The sequence below is a fragment of the Marmota monax genome, unplaced genomic scaffold, assembly GCF_021218885.2.
Source record: "Marmota monax isolate L192 unplaced genomic scaffold, Marmota_monax_Labrador192_F-V1.1 WCK01_AAM20220418_F8-fsc00065, whole genome shotgun sequence".
NCBI classification, from domain to species: domain Eukaryota; kingdom Metazoa; phylum Chordata; class Mammalia; order Rodentia; family Sciuridae; genus Marmota; species Marmota monax.
In genome coordinates, this window is record NW_026694038.1 from 2,786,178 (window position 1) to 2,806,483 (window position 20,306).

At 32.2% G+C, this 20,306-nt stretch overlaps 1 protein-coding gene across 14 annotated transcripts in view; it reads left to right on the forward strand.

Moving 5' to 3' along the window:
* Nucleotides 1-20,306, forward strand: part of Cacna2d1 (calcium voltage-gated channel auxiliary subunit alpha2delta 1) — a 467,177-nt gene that overhangs the window by 250,671 nt on the left and 196,200 nt on the right. For all 14 annotated transcript variants that reach the window (XM_058585488.1, XM_046464140.2, XM_046464143.2 and 11 more), the window contains exon 4: nt 3,238-3,297. In XM_058585488.1, the coding sequence (XP_058441471.1) occupies nt 3,238-3,297 (60 nt within the window). The remainder of the gene's footprint in view (nt 1-3,237; nt 3,298-20,306) is intronic.

Consider the following 20,306-nt stretch of genomic DNA (forward strand, 5'->3'; position numbering starts at 1 on the left):
ACTGGGTAGTTTTACATTTTGTAACTTTTTAACTTCAAGTTCCAATATCCAACCTGGCTTGTTTAGTCCAATTGAGCTTTTTCAAGGTTCCAGTAATATTTCTTTATAGAAATATTTAAAGCAAAATGAACTGAACAGATGGGATTAAAAATAGAACTATTTTTCTACACTAATTTTACATAGTAAAATCCTTGTTCATTAGGATACATAAATGGCTAGAAGGCTTAAGAAGAATTCCGGACCTGTATATTTGTATGAATTTAAATGAACTGAATTCTTTAAGGTTATTGGAAAGAGAAGAGCATCTCCTTTGAGATGAAATATGACACTAAATATTCATAGAGGTCTGTAATGCCCTGTCTATTCAGGTCTTCAAGAACTCCTTGTCAGCATAAGAAAGAATGAAGAAATGTCACACCTCACTATCTCCTTCTCTATTCCCTTTAGGAAGTAAGGCCAGAAAGCAGAGCACAAAGATCTATCTCCTTTTATGTCATTTATGGTAAAAACAGAATGAAATAAAATTGAATGCACATTGACTGCCATGTTAAACTATTCCCCAGAGCTGCATGTTTTACCTCCATATGGTTCTATAGATAGGAACTTTTCTGTAGGGTGAAATACAGTAGAATTTAGGGACTACTAAGGGTCCTCATTCATTTCAGTGGTATTATTTACATGTTGAGGTGGTTATTAGTGACTATAGTGACATTCTATGGAGTCACGTTTATGCAATTCAAATGGAAGCAGAACTTTATGGATTTGATAATATACCATATTTTTAGAATATCAAATAGAATATATATAAAGTTGATAAATTTCCTAGCAGCTGATCACAGTTAAAATATTTGCCTAAAATTCCATTGTTAGTGAAAGGCAACATCAGGATTGGATATCATTTCTATGTGATTGAGAAGTTCCTGTTCATTATACCATAGCTCCACGTTAATTATGGTACCTATACACTTTTCTTCAGAACACATAAAAGTCTGTTCATTCACCTAAGTCTGCTACTTTCAATAGGTATTGTTAGGCCATTTAAATGAGTATCATGATCCTTTTGATATGTTAATAACCTTTTGATGAAGATAGCTAAAACTCATTAGGATGATAATTAGATTGTCAACATAGGAGTAATATAATAATTTGCTAATCCTTATTGGGTGTTAACTGTTTGAACATTAATCACATAACACATGCATATTTTACTTGGATTAGTCTGTTCTTATCTATTACCCCTTTATTAAAAAAATAAAATTCTTGTTATAGGGTAGCCCAAGAAATTGTTTTGGAATGTTTAAATTATGTCTCTAAGTAAATATTTGATATTTAAATATGAGTCTCAACATTATTTGTTTTTTTTTTTTTTTTTTTTTTAATTTTTTATTGTTGGCTGTTCAAAACATTACATAGTTCTTGATATATCATATTTCACAATTTGATTCAAGTGGGTTATGAGCTCCCATTTTTACCCCATATACAGATTGCAGAATCACATCAGTTACACATCCATTGATTTACATATTGCCATACTAGTGTCTGTTGTATTCTGCTGCCTTTCCTATCCTCTACTATCCCCCCTCCCGTCTCAACATTATTTGAGTCTCAGGGAACTATCATGATTCCTGACAGTTTTCTTTCAAATCTATCAAAGGAAAATTCCTCTTAATGAAATATTTCATAAAACTTAAAAACATCCTTTAAATAATAATTAATCTACAAAGTAGGAGGCAAATTATTTCCTCAGAAATTTTTGTTTAAATAGTCTATTTCTAAGAAAAAAATGTATTTGGTGTCATTGAATTAGAATGATAGAATTGAATCTTTATATACTTTATAATTATACTTTTTAGTAGACTTTCATGTCACCTGACAGAATTCAATGCTGGAAGAAAAGATGATCATGTGAGACAAAATGAAGGTTGAGAATGCAAAGCCTTCAAGGGAGTTGATCTTTCTCTCATCTGATAAGCTTGCTTCCCTTGTGTTTTCTTTCTTCTGCAGACCACTGCATATCAAAAGCTTTTTTTTTTTTTTTTTTTTTTTTAACTGAAAAGCAATAGTCTCTCAGGATTCCAGGACAAGACCTTTCTAAAAACACTTTCCAGACTAACACACTGCACAATATTTTTTGGTGCTTATTTTTATTTTCCTATTTATCAATTACTAAATAATCATGGATCTCTACCAGTGTTCTGGTTTTGATACTACTGCTATGTCTTGATATGTACATTGAATGTCTGCTGATGCCACTTTTGATGGACTGGGTGAGAAACCCAAGAGTGGTTTTGTGGAATGAGCACAAACTTTGCAGTCAGAATCCTTAAAATCTATTTAGTTTTCATAAAAATGAATTTTTAACATATTTAAATGATTTTTAAAAATTTTAAATGTTCAAAACAATTGGTTTGCATGTGTTATCTATTACAATTATACATATATTTATCATATATACCTAAAGGAACTTCATGTAAACATGTATGATCTCATTTACAATAAAGCTAATGAACCTCTGATTTCTCATGATGTAAGCAGAATTAAGCTTTCACTCTCTCTGTGATCCATGCTGAGTGAGCCAGGTTTTTTGTTTCTGTCCAGTGTTCAGTCTGGTTTTCATGTTTGATACTCTGTTGTACTGTGCTACAGTTAAGTGAAAGAAACATTTCCTGCTGCATACTTTATTGTTACAGGATATACTTTTATAGCCTAGTATGAAAACAGCATGCTGTACCAAGCAATTCACATTTTATTAGATAGGAATTTTATTAGTCTTAGTATAGTTTACCTATGGTCCTTAATAGTAGCTCATTGACTTTAAAAATGTCACTTAAAAAAATAAAAATAAAAATGTCACTTGACTGGAACAGAACTTAATTAGAGGCTTGAAGTGTCAACAATTTTCTAGCAAAATTAATATCCTATCTTGATAGTTTTTAGCAAATGGAGATGGTAAGTCATTGAAAAAAAAAAGCACTTGTAGAGGACACTACTGCTGATGACAGCAGATATAGTAAACTGGATGGCATTTAGGAATAGTTTTGTTATTTATCACTAAATAGTAAATATATCAACTTTAATAGGTTAGATTGCTAAATGATTTAGAATTTTTGAATCACAAACAAGGAGTCTCCTCTGCTATTATGTCCTCGTAATTGATTAGACAACCTAAGCACTTTATGTAATAATTACATGTTCACGTGGTCACTTAAATTCTAAGATTTACTGTTTCTTTTTCAGCGCCTGGCTTTGGAAGCAGAGAAAGTTCAAGCAGCCCATCAGTGGAGGGAAGATTTTGCAGTAAGGACCCTTTTTAATCCCTTGATTTAAATAGATTGACTTTAGTGTTTGAATAATTATGATCACATTAAAATAATGTTTTAGTGATGGAATCTTATGATGTTATGTGTGGGACTTAAAAAAAAAAATAAAGGGAGGGAAAGAACAGCCTTACTTTGGGTAATCAGAACTAATTGAGTTAGTTTAAATGTTCTGGCTTATGCTCTACATTAAAAAAAGGAAAGTTCTTTCAAATGTTTTTTCCATACCTAGATATTTATAAAATGCTTTGAAATAGCACTAAATTATAATATCTGAGTAATCTTTGTAGATATTATGAATATACCAGTTGAAGAACAATTTGCATTCTATGACTTTGAATTTGAAAGAGGAGTGTGTGTTTCATGATCACCTTGATGGTTGGCAGTGTGATCAAAGGGGAGAATGACTATATTAAATCTCTTAGATTTTAATTTGCTTCATTTTGGCCAGAAGTGTTTCTCCTTCTATTCTGGCCTACTTTTAGACATGCCAGCTGGCATTAGTTTTTCCACTTTTTCTTTTCTTCTATTTCTTTCTTTTCTTTTTCTTAAATAAACTTGCTTCTTGTTCCAAGGGGTAATGGTTTAATGGTTACAAAAGCAGAAGTTCTCCTTGTGATGAGGTTTTCTGTCATCTGTTTGCCTTCTTAACAGCCACAGGGCACAGGGCAGAAATTTCTCTTTAATTGTCAGCTCAAAAATTTTTGTTACATATTTGAATTATTTTGAAAATGTCTTCAGTTTCTCATCACTGAAACATTCCAGACAATTGATTTTTGGAATTTAACCTCCTCCAAACCCCACTTCCTCTTTAAAATAAGATTAGAATGTGAGTGATAATTCCATTGTGTAAAACAAAAGTGTCAAATTTAAAGTTAAAATTGCATGTTAATAGAACACAAGGAGTTTAGGAACTAACATTTTACTTTGTGTTTTTTTCTTGTCTATCAAAGGAAAATGCACTGAGTATTTAATTCCCTTGTAATAGTTAGCTAATCTTCGATGCTTGATTTAAAAAAAATCTTTTCTGATAGTGTTCATATTTTACTACCTTTTCAGTAATTTATATTTCCCAATCAATCTACCACATTGCTTGATGTTACTTGACTGCTGTCAAATTGTTTGACTCTCTCTAACTTGATCATATTGTCCATGTTGTTAATGTCATGTAAGAACTAGCTTTTCCACTATTGTTTATCATAGTGAGTTGACTTTCAGTAACTTGATAGTATTGTCCCTGTTGTTAGTGTCATGTAAAAACTAGCTTTTCCACTATTGTTTATCCTAGTGAGGACAATAAAGATCAATTTGTCACTCATATGTAAAGAACAAAAATTTGGTGTCAAAGTAAAAAAAAAAAATAAGGTCTTTGAATATTGAGGACAATTTTAGCTCATCTAATTTTAGGGTTTACATTGTAGTTGGTTACTTTGAAATGTAAGAAAAAGAAACTTGAAATTGTGTTTCTCAAATAGACAAAAGGAAAAAATAATCTATTCTTTTGATTCTTTTCTATTTTTCCTTCCTATTCCCAACAGAGGGGCACTGTAAAAGCATTGTGAAATTTGATAGATGTAAAACTAGATGGATTCTGCCCAGATACATTGTAAACTCTTTAATATTGGGCTCATTAACACAAATTCATCATTTTGGCAATAACTTTTTTCTCCTTACAGAAGTAATAGTGACCATTACTTACAATGCTATCTTCAATGCATGCTACATATTACATGTTTTATTGAATTCAGGCCATTGTCAATTGTAAGGCACTCTACTATTTTAGTTATTTCAAGAAAAAGAAGACATTTTAATTACAATGCACCAAAAATTTTAAGCTGTATTCTTATTTGTGAAATGCCAAAATATGAAATAAATTTACCTTGAAATTTAACCCCTATCATATATTCTCTTAGTGCCTGTGTCAAACTAGCAGCACTGCTGTGATAGTCATGCAAGATGACAAATTGTACCTACAATGACCCCAAAGCCATAAGTAAATCTTACATGGTTAAATAGAAAACAAATGGTTTACTCTAGTGTTAGATGTTCTTAAGAAATAGTGCTTGCTCTGTGGGAGAATTCTTGAACAAATTTTGTTCTTAATTTCCCTCTGGGTTACTTCACAGTTTATTTGGGACCTATGAAGAAATTGATTGACATCAAAAAGGCTGTTAAAGAGGAAAAGAATTTAGTCCATTTTAGAGCTCTGCCATTTCTTTTCCCTGCATTCCTTCTTGGACAACTATGAATGGTTTTTTACAAGACACATATCTGTTATAGTTTGCACTTTGAGAATTGATGTTTTCCATCTCCTACCATGTCAGCCTTATATAAAGTCTTTTCAGTAGCCCTACCTTTCATATAGAGTCTTGGAACATGAAATAGTGACAGTTTTCTTCTTGAAGAATAGAACACAAATAGGCAATTTTTAATTGCCCAATCTTAAGACACAAATGTGTAACAAGTACAAAAGCCTGAAAACTTTTCCCATTCTTTTTTCTTATAAAGTACATAGTGCTGTAGTTTTTAGATGTAGCAAAGTTAAATAAATCCTTCAAGGCCAGAACACAGTCCAAATTGGTGGATGGAAATTAAAAATCATTGACATTAAATCTCTTCTTTTTGTATACAAAACACCTGCAAATTGGCAGTATTTTAATCAAACATTTAAAAATGTTTAATTTGAAGTTAAATGCTACTGTCTTTTAAAAGGCCCTCCATTTAAACTTTATAATCTTTTTATCTTTTAAGGTATTTAACTATTTGCACCAGTGTAATAGTTCCTTAATGCCAGCCTTTAATAATTTAACACTAAGATGATTTAGAAGGCAGAAATAATTTCCTAAAAGATACATTAACATTTCAAAAAGGAATATAATATTCTGTTTCTTCCTTCAAGTACAAGTGAGCAAGTTTCATTAATATTACTTAGGCAAAATGTTGATTAACATTCCCTACTGTGTAATGTAGAGAGATCTCATAAACAACAAGAACAAAAGGCAAAGCACTAATATGCTGGCAACAACAAAGGCCTCATGTAATTCAGACTCTCCCTCAGCTCCATTTAATTCCCAGCTGAATATACAATGGAGGGAACAAAGGGCATACACTCTAAATGGCTTAAGATTTATGTGGTCATGCATTTGCAAGTTCAGACCAATATTTGTAAATAAGCTATGTCTACCAGCTGTCTTTCAGGTTTCCATGCAACTTATGGGTATTAAAGGTGACATATCATGTCAATTATGATAGAAAAATATTTTATTAAGGGCAGGTGGGAGAAAAAAAGCTTGGTAAATTAATTGTTCTACATGAAATCATCCCTATTATTTCTACCAAACAGATCTTTTCCGGTTGCATTTGAAATCTCATTTGATTGCATTGCAATGGTTGGTTAACTAAAGCAATTTTATTTCCAACTAAGCCTGCAATATTAATTTTACTTACACATGTATAAACATAAAAGGTGCCTAATTTGTATTTTAATGACTGGTATCTTATGTATGGCTTATTAGTGCCAGCTTGTTACTGTGCAGGCAGAGTATAGACATCTTCAAATTGGGCAGTCAATAAAACCTTTGAGGAGGCTGCTCTCTTTAGCTTTGCAGAGAAACTAAATTAGAAGGTGCAAATTTTTCTAGAGAAATTGAATGTTATTCAGTGTCAATCAGGCTAATTTAGTTATTCAATATAATTTTAAGTTTATAATTTAAAAAATTACTTTTCCAAATCATATTTTGAAATGTTGCTTTAAAATTGTGACATTTAGAATACTGTGTTTATATAAGTAAAGTTAATAGGTACTGGAATCATGTATTTATTTCATCTATCCTTATTCATTTCATGGAGTTACATCATTCTTGTTAGTTGTAATACAAAGAATTGTGAATAGGTGCAATGTGAAAACATTTTTATTTTGGTTATATGTATAAAGAAAACACATTACAAGTTGATATGTACCTTGTATAAGAAAGAATTGAATTTTATGAGGAATAATTGGAATGGCATTCTATTTTAATGAATAATAAGTAAATTTGATATGCCACCAAATTGATTTTATAGCTTTGATATTCTTAGTTTCTCTGTCTGGTGGGACCACGTGCATAAGTTTGCAGCATTTTTCCCAAGAATAATAGAATTTATTGAGGCTTCTTTTAAGAATCTTGAGAGTCTAACCTCATCAAGATAGATCAAAAGGAGCCACGATACAAAATTTAATTGAAAGGAGTCAGGCTAGTTTATAGTGTCTGTATGCACACAATCAGGTTCCCATGATAAGATTATTCCAAATTAGAAAGTAACTGTGGGCTTTATTGTTAGTTGTCCTGGGTGCTAACCCAGATCTTTTGCTTCTTATATGAAAAGAAGCAAAATATTTCACCATTAATTTCCTAGCTAAAGACATTAGTTTCATTCTCAATAATATGTAATATTTTCTAGTGATCTAACCTCACTTTCTATGATTTCTTTGGAAGACAAAGTAAGGACAGTATTTGATAGTATAGTAGAAACTGCTTCATTAAGACAATGTAATGATATGTCCTGTGATAATGCAAATTTAGACATAAATACTGCTGTGTACATTGCTTTCTTCCCCTTCCCTCTCCATCAGGAATGAAAGGAGAAGTTACAAAGGAAGGCAGGCCTTGGTGACTTAGGAAGTGAAAGGTGCAATGTTGGTTTTTATTATTCAAGATCAATCTGCTGCCTCTGTTTTCTGAGATTGAGATTATGTAAATAGCCCATATTATTGAGAGTTTTCTGGAATTGATACCAGTTTTCTAAAAATTTTAGCCATACAGAGTGCCCAGAATCTTCCTCATTGATATTTAAACTGGAGTCAATTACTGCCACCAGCTGGTGCCAAATTACAGCTGTCAAAAGAGGGTTTTAAAGCTCAGATATTTCATTAACTTCTTTATAACTTGAGCTGCATTTTTATTAAAACCTTTGGATATTACTATGAGCATTAAAATGAAAGTTTACTTAATTTCTGAACCAGAAAACAAGTAAAAAGAAGACTGTATAAACATTATAAATTACTGCAATTTACATATAATACATAGTCAATGAAGACTTAATTTAAGCTTCCATTTACTTCACTTCCTTGTTTAAAATTCTTCAGTCATTTTTCCATTTAGCATATATTTAGGATATACTAGGTGCTTCATGATCTGGCCCATCTAACCTTTCTGAAATTTTCTATTGTAACGTATCCCAAACAGCTAGTGCCATTATCCTGAGATTCTAAGTCCACCTTAGAGTAAACTACTTTAAAATTCTCTTAAAACAATAGTCTTTTATTCACTTTCTTATTTTTTTACTATCTCTGCTTAGAATTCTTTTCTCTTTCTTGACAATTTCCTCTTGACCTTGATTGACCAGTGTTGCATAGGCTATTATATGTGCTCCACTAATACTCATACATGTTTCAGTGCATATTTTTTAATCCATATTTTTTACCACTAAAATGTAAATATCTGGAGGATAAGAAATGTGACTTATGCATTACCAAGAAGATGATTGACAGGTTCAATTCATGACAGGTAATAGCCTGTATATAATTTTTAATTTAAAAATAATTACTTATATTGGGACATCTGTTTTTACTTGTAAACATTACTGTCAAAATTAGGGAAAAATCTGTTTGAACTTTATTTTTGGGTCTGAATATATTTGTCCACAGCCATGGCATCATTATAGAGAGAACTGGGCTTAGAATTATGCAAATACACTCAAATTTTGGATCTGCCAACAACTTTCTATGCAGTTTTGGCAAAATTATAGTGCCAGGGTTTGGATGTGAGGTGTCCCCCAGTAGCTCACATGTGAGATAATGCAAGAAGGTTCAGAGGAGAAATGATTGGGTTGAAAGAATCTTGACCCAATCATGATTAACTGAGTGGTAACTGAAGTGGTAGGGTGTGGCTGAGAGTTTCACTCTCTCTGCTCACTGATCATCATGATTTGAGCTAAAGAGCTTCTGAAAAGGATCTGATGATGCTGAGAGTGGAAACTGCAACCAGAAGTAATTAAAAAAGAATATCTCAGAGCAGATAGAATGAGACCTGAGCTGTCTCTGGTTTAAATTTAAATTAAAAAAAAAAAAAGATTTCCTAAAGGATATTCAAATAACAGTCTTTATTTATAATTTTTTTAAAGTATACTACTTGACTTTATTAGTGGACATGATCCATTTGAGAAAATGCTATAGAAATGTAAGGGACTAACCAACTTGCCCCAGCATGCGAGATGGTTCACTTTAAAGCCCATCCTTTTATTCATAGACCCCTGTCACTTTGCAACATTCCAAGTGAACCTAATTGAGGAGTTTATGCTGTACCTCTTCCAATGATTTCTTTCAGTTCCTCACCAGTGTAAAACCTGACTCCAGTATCTTCTACCATTAAACAAACAAACATACAAAAGCCTATTGCCCCTTTTAGCTTTGCAACTTTTCTTGTCTTAAACTGCAAAACTCACAGAGGTGAGTTCATTCATCTTCACTTTCACCCACTAGTTGGCCCATTCTGATGAGGCTTCAAAATTGCATCTGGATAAAACTCTTCTTTGTTGTTCACATAAAACCTAATGAGCATTATTTTGTTGTTCTTCATACTTGCGATTTTTGTTTCACTTTCATGCACAACTTATTAGTTTACCTTCTTCAAACATTCTTTTAGCTTTCGGGAAACTCAGTTTTCCCTATATTCTCACTGTAAAATTCTTTCTCACTCTCCTTTTCACTCCTCTTCTATACAGTATCTGCAGTATCATCTAAATGTAGGGCAAGTCCTTCACCTTGTCATCTTAAATGCCCATGCTTTCTATCAGGATCCCTTGTCTGTCGTTAACTTTTAATACATTTCCCCCAGAACCTCTTTTCTGACCTCTAAACTCATTTACTGTGCTGTGTCCTGGCTGTTTCTGCTTGGGTGTCTCAATAGCATGGTAAGACTCAGATGCCAGAGAAACTATTCTTTCTATTACTTTCCTCCCCAATTAGCATGATCATCTGTCAATTTTCTGAAGTGATATCATTATCTCCCCAGTTTATATGGCCAAAATTAGGAACAAGTATTAATGTCTCCCTCTGACATAATCCACCTATTTTTCATCTGCACATTTCATCAATTCTAACTTAGCATTCCAGCATCCTTCGTCTCCACTACTGTTTTTGTTGAGAGCATCCACTCCCTTTAGGTGAAATCATCATGCAATGACAAATCAAATTGTGAATCAGAGCCTATTATTCTGTGATATTCACAAACCACTCTTACACAATTGTACCAAATAGAGTTCCCTACAAGCTACCTTAAAATACTTTCAATTAAAAAAGTTGGAGAAAGTTTCAGACAGGAGGCTCACTCACTGGTTACTCCTGTTCCTAAACTCATCATAAAATCCTCATATGGGATGTGCCTACCCCATACTGAGAGGAAAGGAGCATGCTTATCTCTGAGGAATCAAGGACACAGAAGAATTGGAACAAAGATGCCTTGATATGGTTCTTCCAGTTTATTAGCAATAGATCACACTTGATTATCCAAGCATTCTTTTCCACAGTCATTCACTTTTTTATCAAACCGAGCGTAAAATACACACTGTTTTCCTATTTCTTTGGGTTCTCATTTTCTTATAAAGGCTCCCATGTCACCTAGATCTAACATTTAATCTGTGTGCTTTTCTTTTGTTAAACTTTTTTTCTTTTCTTTTCCATTAGGGGCTTCAGCCCCTATTTAAATTTATCCTAAAATAGAAATGAAAGATAATTTTCTTACAGTTGGAGGCCTGTGATATTATATATGTGTGTGTGTGTGTGTGTGTGTGTGTGTGTATATATATATATATATATATATCAGTGTATGTGTGTGTACACACATATATGAAAATAAGATTTTAGTCCATCAATTAAATAGAACACTTTTTTAAATTTAATGATAGTATAAAAAATTTTATATATTCTTTTGACACAAACATTTTCATCTAACTAGGATGAGAAATTTAAAATTTGAAACCAAGAAGCCAGCCAAATATCAAATCAGAGTAGCATAAGTAACACAAACCTGAATTTAAAAAGCAATGTAGTGCTTTTCTTAAAAAGTTCATGCAACAATAAAATTTAGGCAACACAAGTAACAACTAGATTTTTTAAAAGAGCAAAATGTTACTTTAAGCCAAAATTAATAATATTAAATGAAGTTTTACATGAGCACAGTTTTGAAATGTTGCAAAAGATCTCCTTCCACTTTATCAGAAGACATTTTGTAATCAGGACAGCTTTTGATTTCTGAATGCTAAGGAAAATTAATGATCACAGAATTTTAGTAGTGTGGTATGTCATGAATTTACTATATTGATTACTACATTCTGAAAATTATGAAACTGCTACATTGCAAAAACTTCTTTATTTTTATTCCAATGTTTCTGCCTATGAGGATAGTTCTCCTGTGGATTTTCTAAGAATCAACCTGGAGGCTCTGTTTTTCCCAATGTCCCTACAAGGTTCCTAGTAAGTAGGTCCTGTGAGGATAGAGTGAAGACATTGTGAATCCCTTTACTGCAAGCCAGTGTAACCGAAGGAAACGTGGCCTGTCTTGTATCATGAGATTGAATAAAACCTGACTACACAAACTGGACTGTTTATTATAAAAATAAAAATGATGAATCAAAATAAAATTCTAAATCTTAGAAATAGAAGACTGAGCCAGGCATGACGGTGTAATGCTGTAATAATCCCAGATACTCAGGAGCTGGGGCAGGAGGATTGAAAGTTAGATACCAGCCTGAGCAATTTAGGAAAACCAAGTGTCAAAATTGTAACTTTATTTCATTGTTAATTTTATTTTCCTATAACTTATAATTTAATTGGATTTTATTAAATGCTTTGAGCCAAAAGAGTAGAATACTTTAATCATTGAGTTTTTGTGTGATTGAGAATATAGGATGTTTTATTTTGAACTTGAAGGAAATCTTGGCTAAGCATGATTTTTGTTTGTTTTCCTTAAAATTTTGGGACATTGCTTCACTGTATTCTGTCATTGTTATTTGATATAGGAAATTGGTCACTGGTCTGTTTCAGCCCATGCATCTTAAGTTTACTTGATTATTTGCACTGGTTTTCTACTTCTTCATTCCCGAGTTTGAGCTAAGGACAATACATATTTTATTCAGTATTTGAAATCTTTATACTGGCTTTTACTTATTTCAGATACTTTTTCTGTATATTTTTGAATTTTTCTTCATGCTATCTTCTTCAGAAGCATTACTTACTGTTGACTGAAGCACTTTCTCCATTGTACATTACCAACATCTTAGCTATTACAATTTTTCTGTCATCTGTGTTCTTCAACATTTCATTTTCCATGATTTTTTTCAATTCTGTCTTTAATGATGCTCTTTTAATGTACATTCTTGCTTTTTTGTTTTCATGAGGCTTTCTTCTCCAGATAAGTTTGTTTATACCTGTCTTTTTTCTCTGTTCTGTCAACTTATTTGCCAACTTATATTTCTTTATAACCTAATTTTTTGAATTCCTTTATCATTTTTTTGTTTGTTTGTTTGTTTACTTTTTTTCCTGGTCATTTCCATTCCCATTTGAAGTACTAGATCTGTTAATTTTTCTGATTTTGGTAAAAATCATGGGCTTTAATTCTTCATTTTATTATTTTATTTTTGGATTTCTCATCTTTCTTGGGTTTCTTTTTTGAAAAAAAAAAAGGCTGTGCCTGGTATTTTAGTCAGCATTTTGCCACCAGGGTCAAAAGGCTTGACAAGAACCATTTTACAAGCGGGAAAGTTTATTTAAAGCTCATGGTTTCAGAAGTCTATGTCCATAGAAAACTGACTCTATTGCTCTGGGCCCCAGATGAGACAGAACGTCATAGTGAAAATGTAGCAAAGGAAAGCAACTCAGGACCTGACAATCAAGAAGCAGAGAGAAATTATGCTTGGTTCACCAAAGATAAAATATATATCCCAAAGGCACGTGCCTAAATGACCCACCTCCTCAAGCCACACCTTACTTGCCAACATTTGCCACCCAGTTAATTCCCCTTAGGGGATTAATGCACTGATTGGGTTGAAATTTTCATAACCCAATCGTTTCACCTCTAAACTTTTCTACATTGTCTCACACATGAACTTTTGGAGGACATCTCACATCTAAACCGTGATCTTCTTCCCCTGACCCCTAAAAGCTCATGTCCCTCTCAAAATGGAAAATACAGTTTAGTTCATTTCCAAGAGTCCCCATTATTTCTACAGTTCTAGGATTTCTCAAAAGTTCAAGTTCAAGGGCTTCTCTAAGACTCAAGGCAAACTCTCAGCTTGAGCCCCTATTAAAATCAAAATCAAGTTAATATAGCCAATATATAAAAACATGAAGTAAACATTAGAATTCCAAAAGGAAGAAATAGGGGCATTAAAGGAAGGATAGAACCAAAACAAAACTGAATTCCAGCTTAACAAATAAGTCCTATAGCTCCATGTGCAGTGTCTCAGGCACTTGGCATCATGATGTTCCCTCCAAAGGACTTGGGGTAGCTGTGATCCTATGGTGTGGCTGGTTACAATCTACATGGCTTCTCTCTTGGCTTGTTTCTCTCTAATTCCTATAGCTTTCCTCAGCAGATGCCCCATGTTTCTGGCATTTCTTCATCTTGGAGGTCTCCACTACTTCTCTGGCCCACTTCTCACATCTTCATGCACTGCCCTTTCAGGGGCTGCTTGCAGAAATTCTGATCCTGCTGCACTTTTCTGGTTTCCTAGTCCTTCTTTTGAAATCTCAGTGGAGACCTCCTTGGCCCCCTAACTCCAGCATCCTGCCATTGTGCAGAGCCAGCATCATGTTAGCCTAGGTCTGTCAATATCTCAAGCAGTAACTAAGCCTGCAAGGAGGACACCTACAGCAGCCTCTGCATGCCTGGGTGGCTGAGAATGGTGAAACAGATTCCTAGCTCCCCACCTCCTGGGAGTGATATTGGTCTTAATAGCACTGTTGTTTGAATCTAAATAGAAATTATGCAGGTATGCTTTCACACAGGTCTTTGAATAGAATCAAATTTAAATGAGGAAACTAGGAATAGTACCACCTTATTTAAAAGCTGATAATATTCTGAATTTGACTAAACAAATATAACTGAAATTGTATGGAATTTAGTTTTTATTTGAATTTTTATTTTATTTTTTAATCTAGCCTTATGTTTCCACCACTTATTTTGTGGTAGGATCTGCAATGAATATAGAGACCTGCTCCCATCAAATGCCTTTCCCACATAAACAGTCCATACATGTCATTGAGATCAATTATGCTTACAAAAGTGCTGCTTCCCTCTTGAAACATAATTTTAAAAATTTCCAAAATAAATACAAGGGAAATGCTAAGTAATAATGAGAGCAGCAGAAAATAAGAATGTCCATTTTGTTACATTGTATTATTGCTTTGTGGAAATATATAGATGAATAGATAATCAGCAGAGTTATTTTAAGCTCTTGAAATATCCTTAAAACATTTTAGCAATCTTAGCGTTTGTATAAATGTTGGATTTTCATTAATTTAAAATTTAAAATTGGTAAAATCACATAGATTTAAATTTCTACACTGTCATTTGAAAAAGCTGAGGTATTTGTGTTCTGAAGATTTGGGTGTTTAAAAAAGAGCATTAGTTACTCTCTGGAGAAAATAGATTATAGAGTCTAAGTTGTAATAAATCAAAAGTATATGTTTGGTTCAGCTGCTAAATTCTTTTTTCTTTTTATAATCTTTGTGCTGAGTGAAAATGACCAAATCTTATATTCAAGATGACATAAGCCTATTTCTTTGGCTAGAAGGGAAATGGAATGACAGAGAATATCAATGTTTCTTTTCTTTTAATGTCAGAAAATCCTGAGGCTTCCCAGAGTTTCTCTATTTTAGTTTACCCTTAAACTCTGATTCGTAGTCATTTTAATAATATTCTAGATTTTAATTCAGGAAATTTCTTTTGGTTCATAGAGTTTTCTTTATTTGGGGTAGCCAGGGGGCAATGGTGGAAGAAATGGATAATTTTACATCACATAAGAGTAGAAATCACATTTTTCTGCCATTTTCCTCATACTGTTTATTTTCTTGCATAAGAGAATGTTTAGAAGTTTAGAGAAAAAGATTCTCTGGCATGGACACTTTGTATGTTCAACTTGCCAGTGTTTCTTTTCTCAATACTCTCAAAATGTCAAGGATATTTCATTGATGATTATAAATAATATTGAGCCATGCTCTGTGACTCAGATAAAACAGCTAAGTCAGGAAAGCCAAGGTCTAACTACAAAAGCGTTGTTTGGCCATATTGAGAGCTTTTTGAATTTAGAATTGAGAAGAGTAATTATACTATCATTCATAGCCTGTACCTTAGCTTGCCAGAGTCCTATCACCCAATAGCTTGAAAGTTCTTCAGGAGATGTAAAATTCAAGGCTACTGTTGAGTAAATTCAATTCATCAAAATATTTTTATTTCAAAGACATCAAACATCTATTGTATGGTGGGAAGTCTACTTAATTATGTTAGTGCTACACAATTGGTAAGTTGAAAATAAAATTTAAGCATCTTTTACCACAGATTATAAGCATTTATAATTAGAGACCTTTGATAAAAATTCCAATCACATTTAACTCATTCAAAGATAGAAATCAACTCATCTTTCCATTTCAATCTCTCTCCTTATCTTACTTCAAAAATACAAAAAAATGTGTGCAATTGATAAGTTGCATACAATTATTATTGTAATTGAATTGTTATTGCTTTCATTATGCATATGAATCTCTTCATTATGCATATAATAGTAAAAAGTAAAAACAATGTTTTTACTATTATACTAAAATAGAGAGAGAGAGAGAGAGAGAGAGAGAGAGAGAGAGAGAGAGAGAGAGAGATGCTGTTAATCCAAATGGAAAAGTAATGTAATTTATTTTCTCTATATAGAGTAAGAAGTGATCACAGAAAATTTGAGAATTTAGTTCCAGGTTGCTTCAGGATTGATTTCCACCTTCTTCCTTGGAAACCTGATCCATAGTGGTCCTTTAACTTTAGCTGCTTTCAAGCTCCCCTGGGGCTTTATTTGTGAAGAGCAGTTTGGTTACAAAGGCCTTCCTGCTGGGATAAGCAATACCCAAAATAAATAGAAACTTTAAGAGTAAACAGAGTCAACCAAACAAGTAATTAAATAAGTAGATATTGTGGGTACTGACAGTAACTAAATTTAAAAGCAAGGTTTTCTGAATTAAAAGGAAAGTATGGAAAATTAAGTGGACCACATTAGGTACCAATATATTTTATTTGGAAGTAGTTTTTAAAGCACTGGGGACGCATATGCAGCAGTATGTGCTTACCTAGCATGTGCAAGGCCCAGGATTCAATTCGATCCCTGGTACTGGGGTAAAGTGTATATCAATATATCTATATCAATATATGTGTATCTGCATATTATATATATGTATCATATATATATGTACTACATAATTATATTTCAGGGTATAATATACGTTTTAGATTTTATGTATTAGCACTTTAGTGATACGAAAACTGATTTGTAGTTTTAAAAACAGTTAAAAGTTTCTTTATGTTTTTCGTTTTTGGTAAATTGAGTGTTATAAGAGCTAGATGAGGGTGTAAGTAATGATGTTAACATGTGATTGTTGATTGTTTCTAGGTGACTATACTCTGCTGCATGCATTTCTCTCTACATGTGGGCTCTTGCTGAGTTTTGTCACTGTGCTTCTCAGCTTTCAGCTGTTTGTTTGGGTTGCTGTCTAGGGAAGCATCCAGTAACAAAGACAGTAATTCCTCACAGCCTTTCTTCATGCTGATGAAATCCTGTTCTCTCCTTTCACTCTTTAATTATTTATTTATTTTTTTCTCCTTCATGTCCTGGGCATTAGAGTTTACAATAATTGGTCAGGGAGACTTGAAGCATGTAGACACTTTGGAATAAATTCTAGTTTTGATGAACTATTTTCTTTGGCTAATGGCAAAAAATAAAACAAACAAACAAACAAAACCAAAACCACCTGGGAAGCTTATCAGGAGAGAACATTTTTATACAGAAGTTGAAAGATTAAAAACTTAGTATCCCCATACTAAGGACTCTCATTTAATATGGTAGTATTCCCTTAGTAAATGAAAAAGGAAGTTAATTTGCTCTAGAGGAAGTCATGTGAACCTGGATGTTAAATAGACAGTGTTCTAATTTTGTTTTTGGTGCTTACTAAAAAAATTGAACATGTTTCCTCCTCTATAAATTATAAGTCTATACATATTCATAATATTTGTATTTCAGGAGATGGTATAGATTTTCATATTAAATAATAAGACTGTACATGTTCATAATATTTGTGATTCATGAGATGAATTTTATTATTTTTATTATTAGAAATTCATTTTAAATAACCAATAAATGTACACCACACTGTTTTTATTATTTTTTATACCTGTGTTTACTAGATGACTAAATGCCAACTGCCATTCATTGTTTGAATCACATTTTATACCTTTTTAGGTTTGGCACAATTCTTTTCAACATTTATGTGAGCATGTTTTTTTTTTTTTTTTTTTTTTTTTTTTTTTTTGGTACATAGCTTATTATTTCCACTACTTTAAAGGAAAATATCTGCTGTTTTTTTCAGGTTCTCTATTGTTTTTACATGTAGAAAAAAACATTAATTCAAACATTTCACTTACAGTTTTGTGCTTACAAATACTTAAAATATTAACAAAAGACAACATTAGATTTTGTCCAATGTCTTACATACAAATGTATAATACTTGTTATGAATATGTTCTCATGTGAATGTAGGTCTGTAGAGACAAGCAGACTATTTGAAGAATTTTTGGTGTTTGCTGAGAAAACCCCTTTGACTCTATGCCCATTATTTTTCACTGTTCTGCAGGCTTTGATTACATGAAGAAGCTTATTGCTCAAGGCAAAATCTCATTTATCCTTTTCATTAGACAAGGACAATGATGCTAGTGATCATCATTTCCTTTTTTCCCAGTCTGTCAAGACGCTTAAGGCTAAATTTAATGCTTAATTACAGGATTACAGGCTCTGTAACAGCTATCTTTTCCCTCCTTCTAAGAGTTTCATTTTAATTATTATTGCTGAAATATTTATTTTAACTGTCCAGTTCAATAGATTTTTTTTGTCATTTGCTCGAAGAGTAGAACCATGTGTCTTAGATCAGTGATGTTTCCTGAGACTTGGTAGATAGAAGAATTTAAAAAAATCTCTATTAGAGCTTTTGAATTCAACTGTATTGATAACCCTACAAATAGTCTAGTTATAAGTCGATGACTGGTCAGTTAAATATAAAGGGGTGGTCATACAAACATCAATGAAAGTTACAGGTAAAAGCTTTAAGGCATTGGAGTTTTAAAATATGATATGTTGTCCCAAATAAAATTATATTATACATATGAATATCATGTAGTCTATTATACCTGTTGACCTAATTTTCAGTTTTAAATACCATTCTAGATCCAAAAATCATTTCAATGAAGATTGAACAAAAAATGGTACAGCAAACAGCTTTCAGTTGTACAATTGAACAATTTTCTTCTACTTACAGAGATTTGAATTTGAATGTGTAAACTAAGCAACCAGCTTATTGGAGATAAAAATCTAAAAAAATACATATTTATGTTGTGAATCCTATATAATGCATCACATAGCTCTTTCAGGATAGCTTTGTTTCATTTATAAATGGCTGGTTTGCTGTTAGCTTATAAATTGTAAGTGCTCAGAATTTTTTCTTGGATATATCTAAATTCTTTCATGACTCCCCAAGGAATATAGTCTTCTAGTCATCTCAACAATAACAATGAAAAAAAAAACAATAAAAACTTCAAAAAGGAAGAAAATTACCTAAGAGTCACTTTAGACAGATTATAGGATCTGCCAAAAGCTTAGGTTTTCATGCACCTTTGATATCAGGAATGGCCTCTGCATGGCAAAGTCATGTATTTGACCTAGTGTGTGAGTTTAGAAGAATCACACAATTTATAGTTGGAACATATCATGCAACTGCCTGGCTGGTCAGGCTGTGGAAGTTGGCCAAGGTAATCAGTGGTGCTACAGAGGTTACAGCCTCTTCTGAGTTTTCTCAAATCATCAAAAATTGGTAAGCTGCTACTAAATTATCAGTGCAACCATTTTAATATTGCTTTAGTGTATTTCAAAGTGAGAATTAAATGAACAAAGCTCTATAATTACTTTCTCTATATAAACTGAAAGTACTATTGAAACATATAATATATTTTATTAACAATTTAAAAAAATTTCACAAAATATGCACACAGGCGTGATGTTACTCCTTTTCACTGTATTGTTTCAGATTTAATTGTAAAGCTAGTGGTCAGTAATAAAGCATCCTTCTTTCCCTTAAGAATTCATGAAATAGCATTAATTTTTTTAAAAATTTCAGAAATAACTATATATGCATATATGACACAATAGTATAAATTAAGATTGCCAGATTTAATACCTAAAATATCTGATGCCCTAGTAACATTCGAATTTCTGATAAACAAGTATATTGTTTGTGTAAATTTAGAATATACTTTTAGTAAACAAAATTTTTATTATTTTTATTATTAGATTTAATTTTCTGTGTTCAGAGTATCCTGTGTTTGTCAAATCTATGGTATATATAATATCATTTTCTAAATATTATATTCTTTCATAATGTTGAATGATTGCTAAGTTTTCTTAAACCATGAAATAACTATATAAGTATCTCATGTGCTAATCAGGTAGATTTAGTCATTCCACTATGTTTGTATATGTGTGTGTGTGTACATTAGTATGTACACATCTATATAAATATTTCAAAATATCATGTGGTAAATACACACAAATTTATCAGTCAACAAAAAAATAATAATTTAAAACTAAAGATATTTTCTCATTTTTTTTTAAAAAGAACCTGCTGTGTGAATGGTGCCACATGACTGAGTG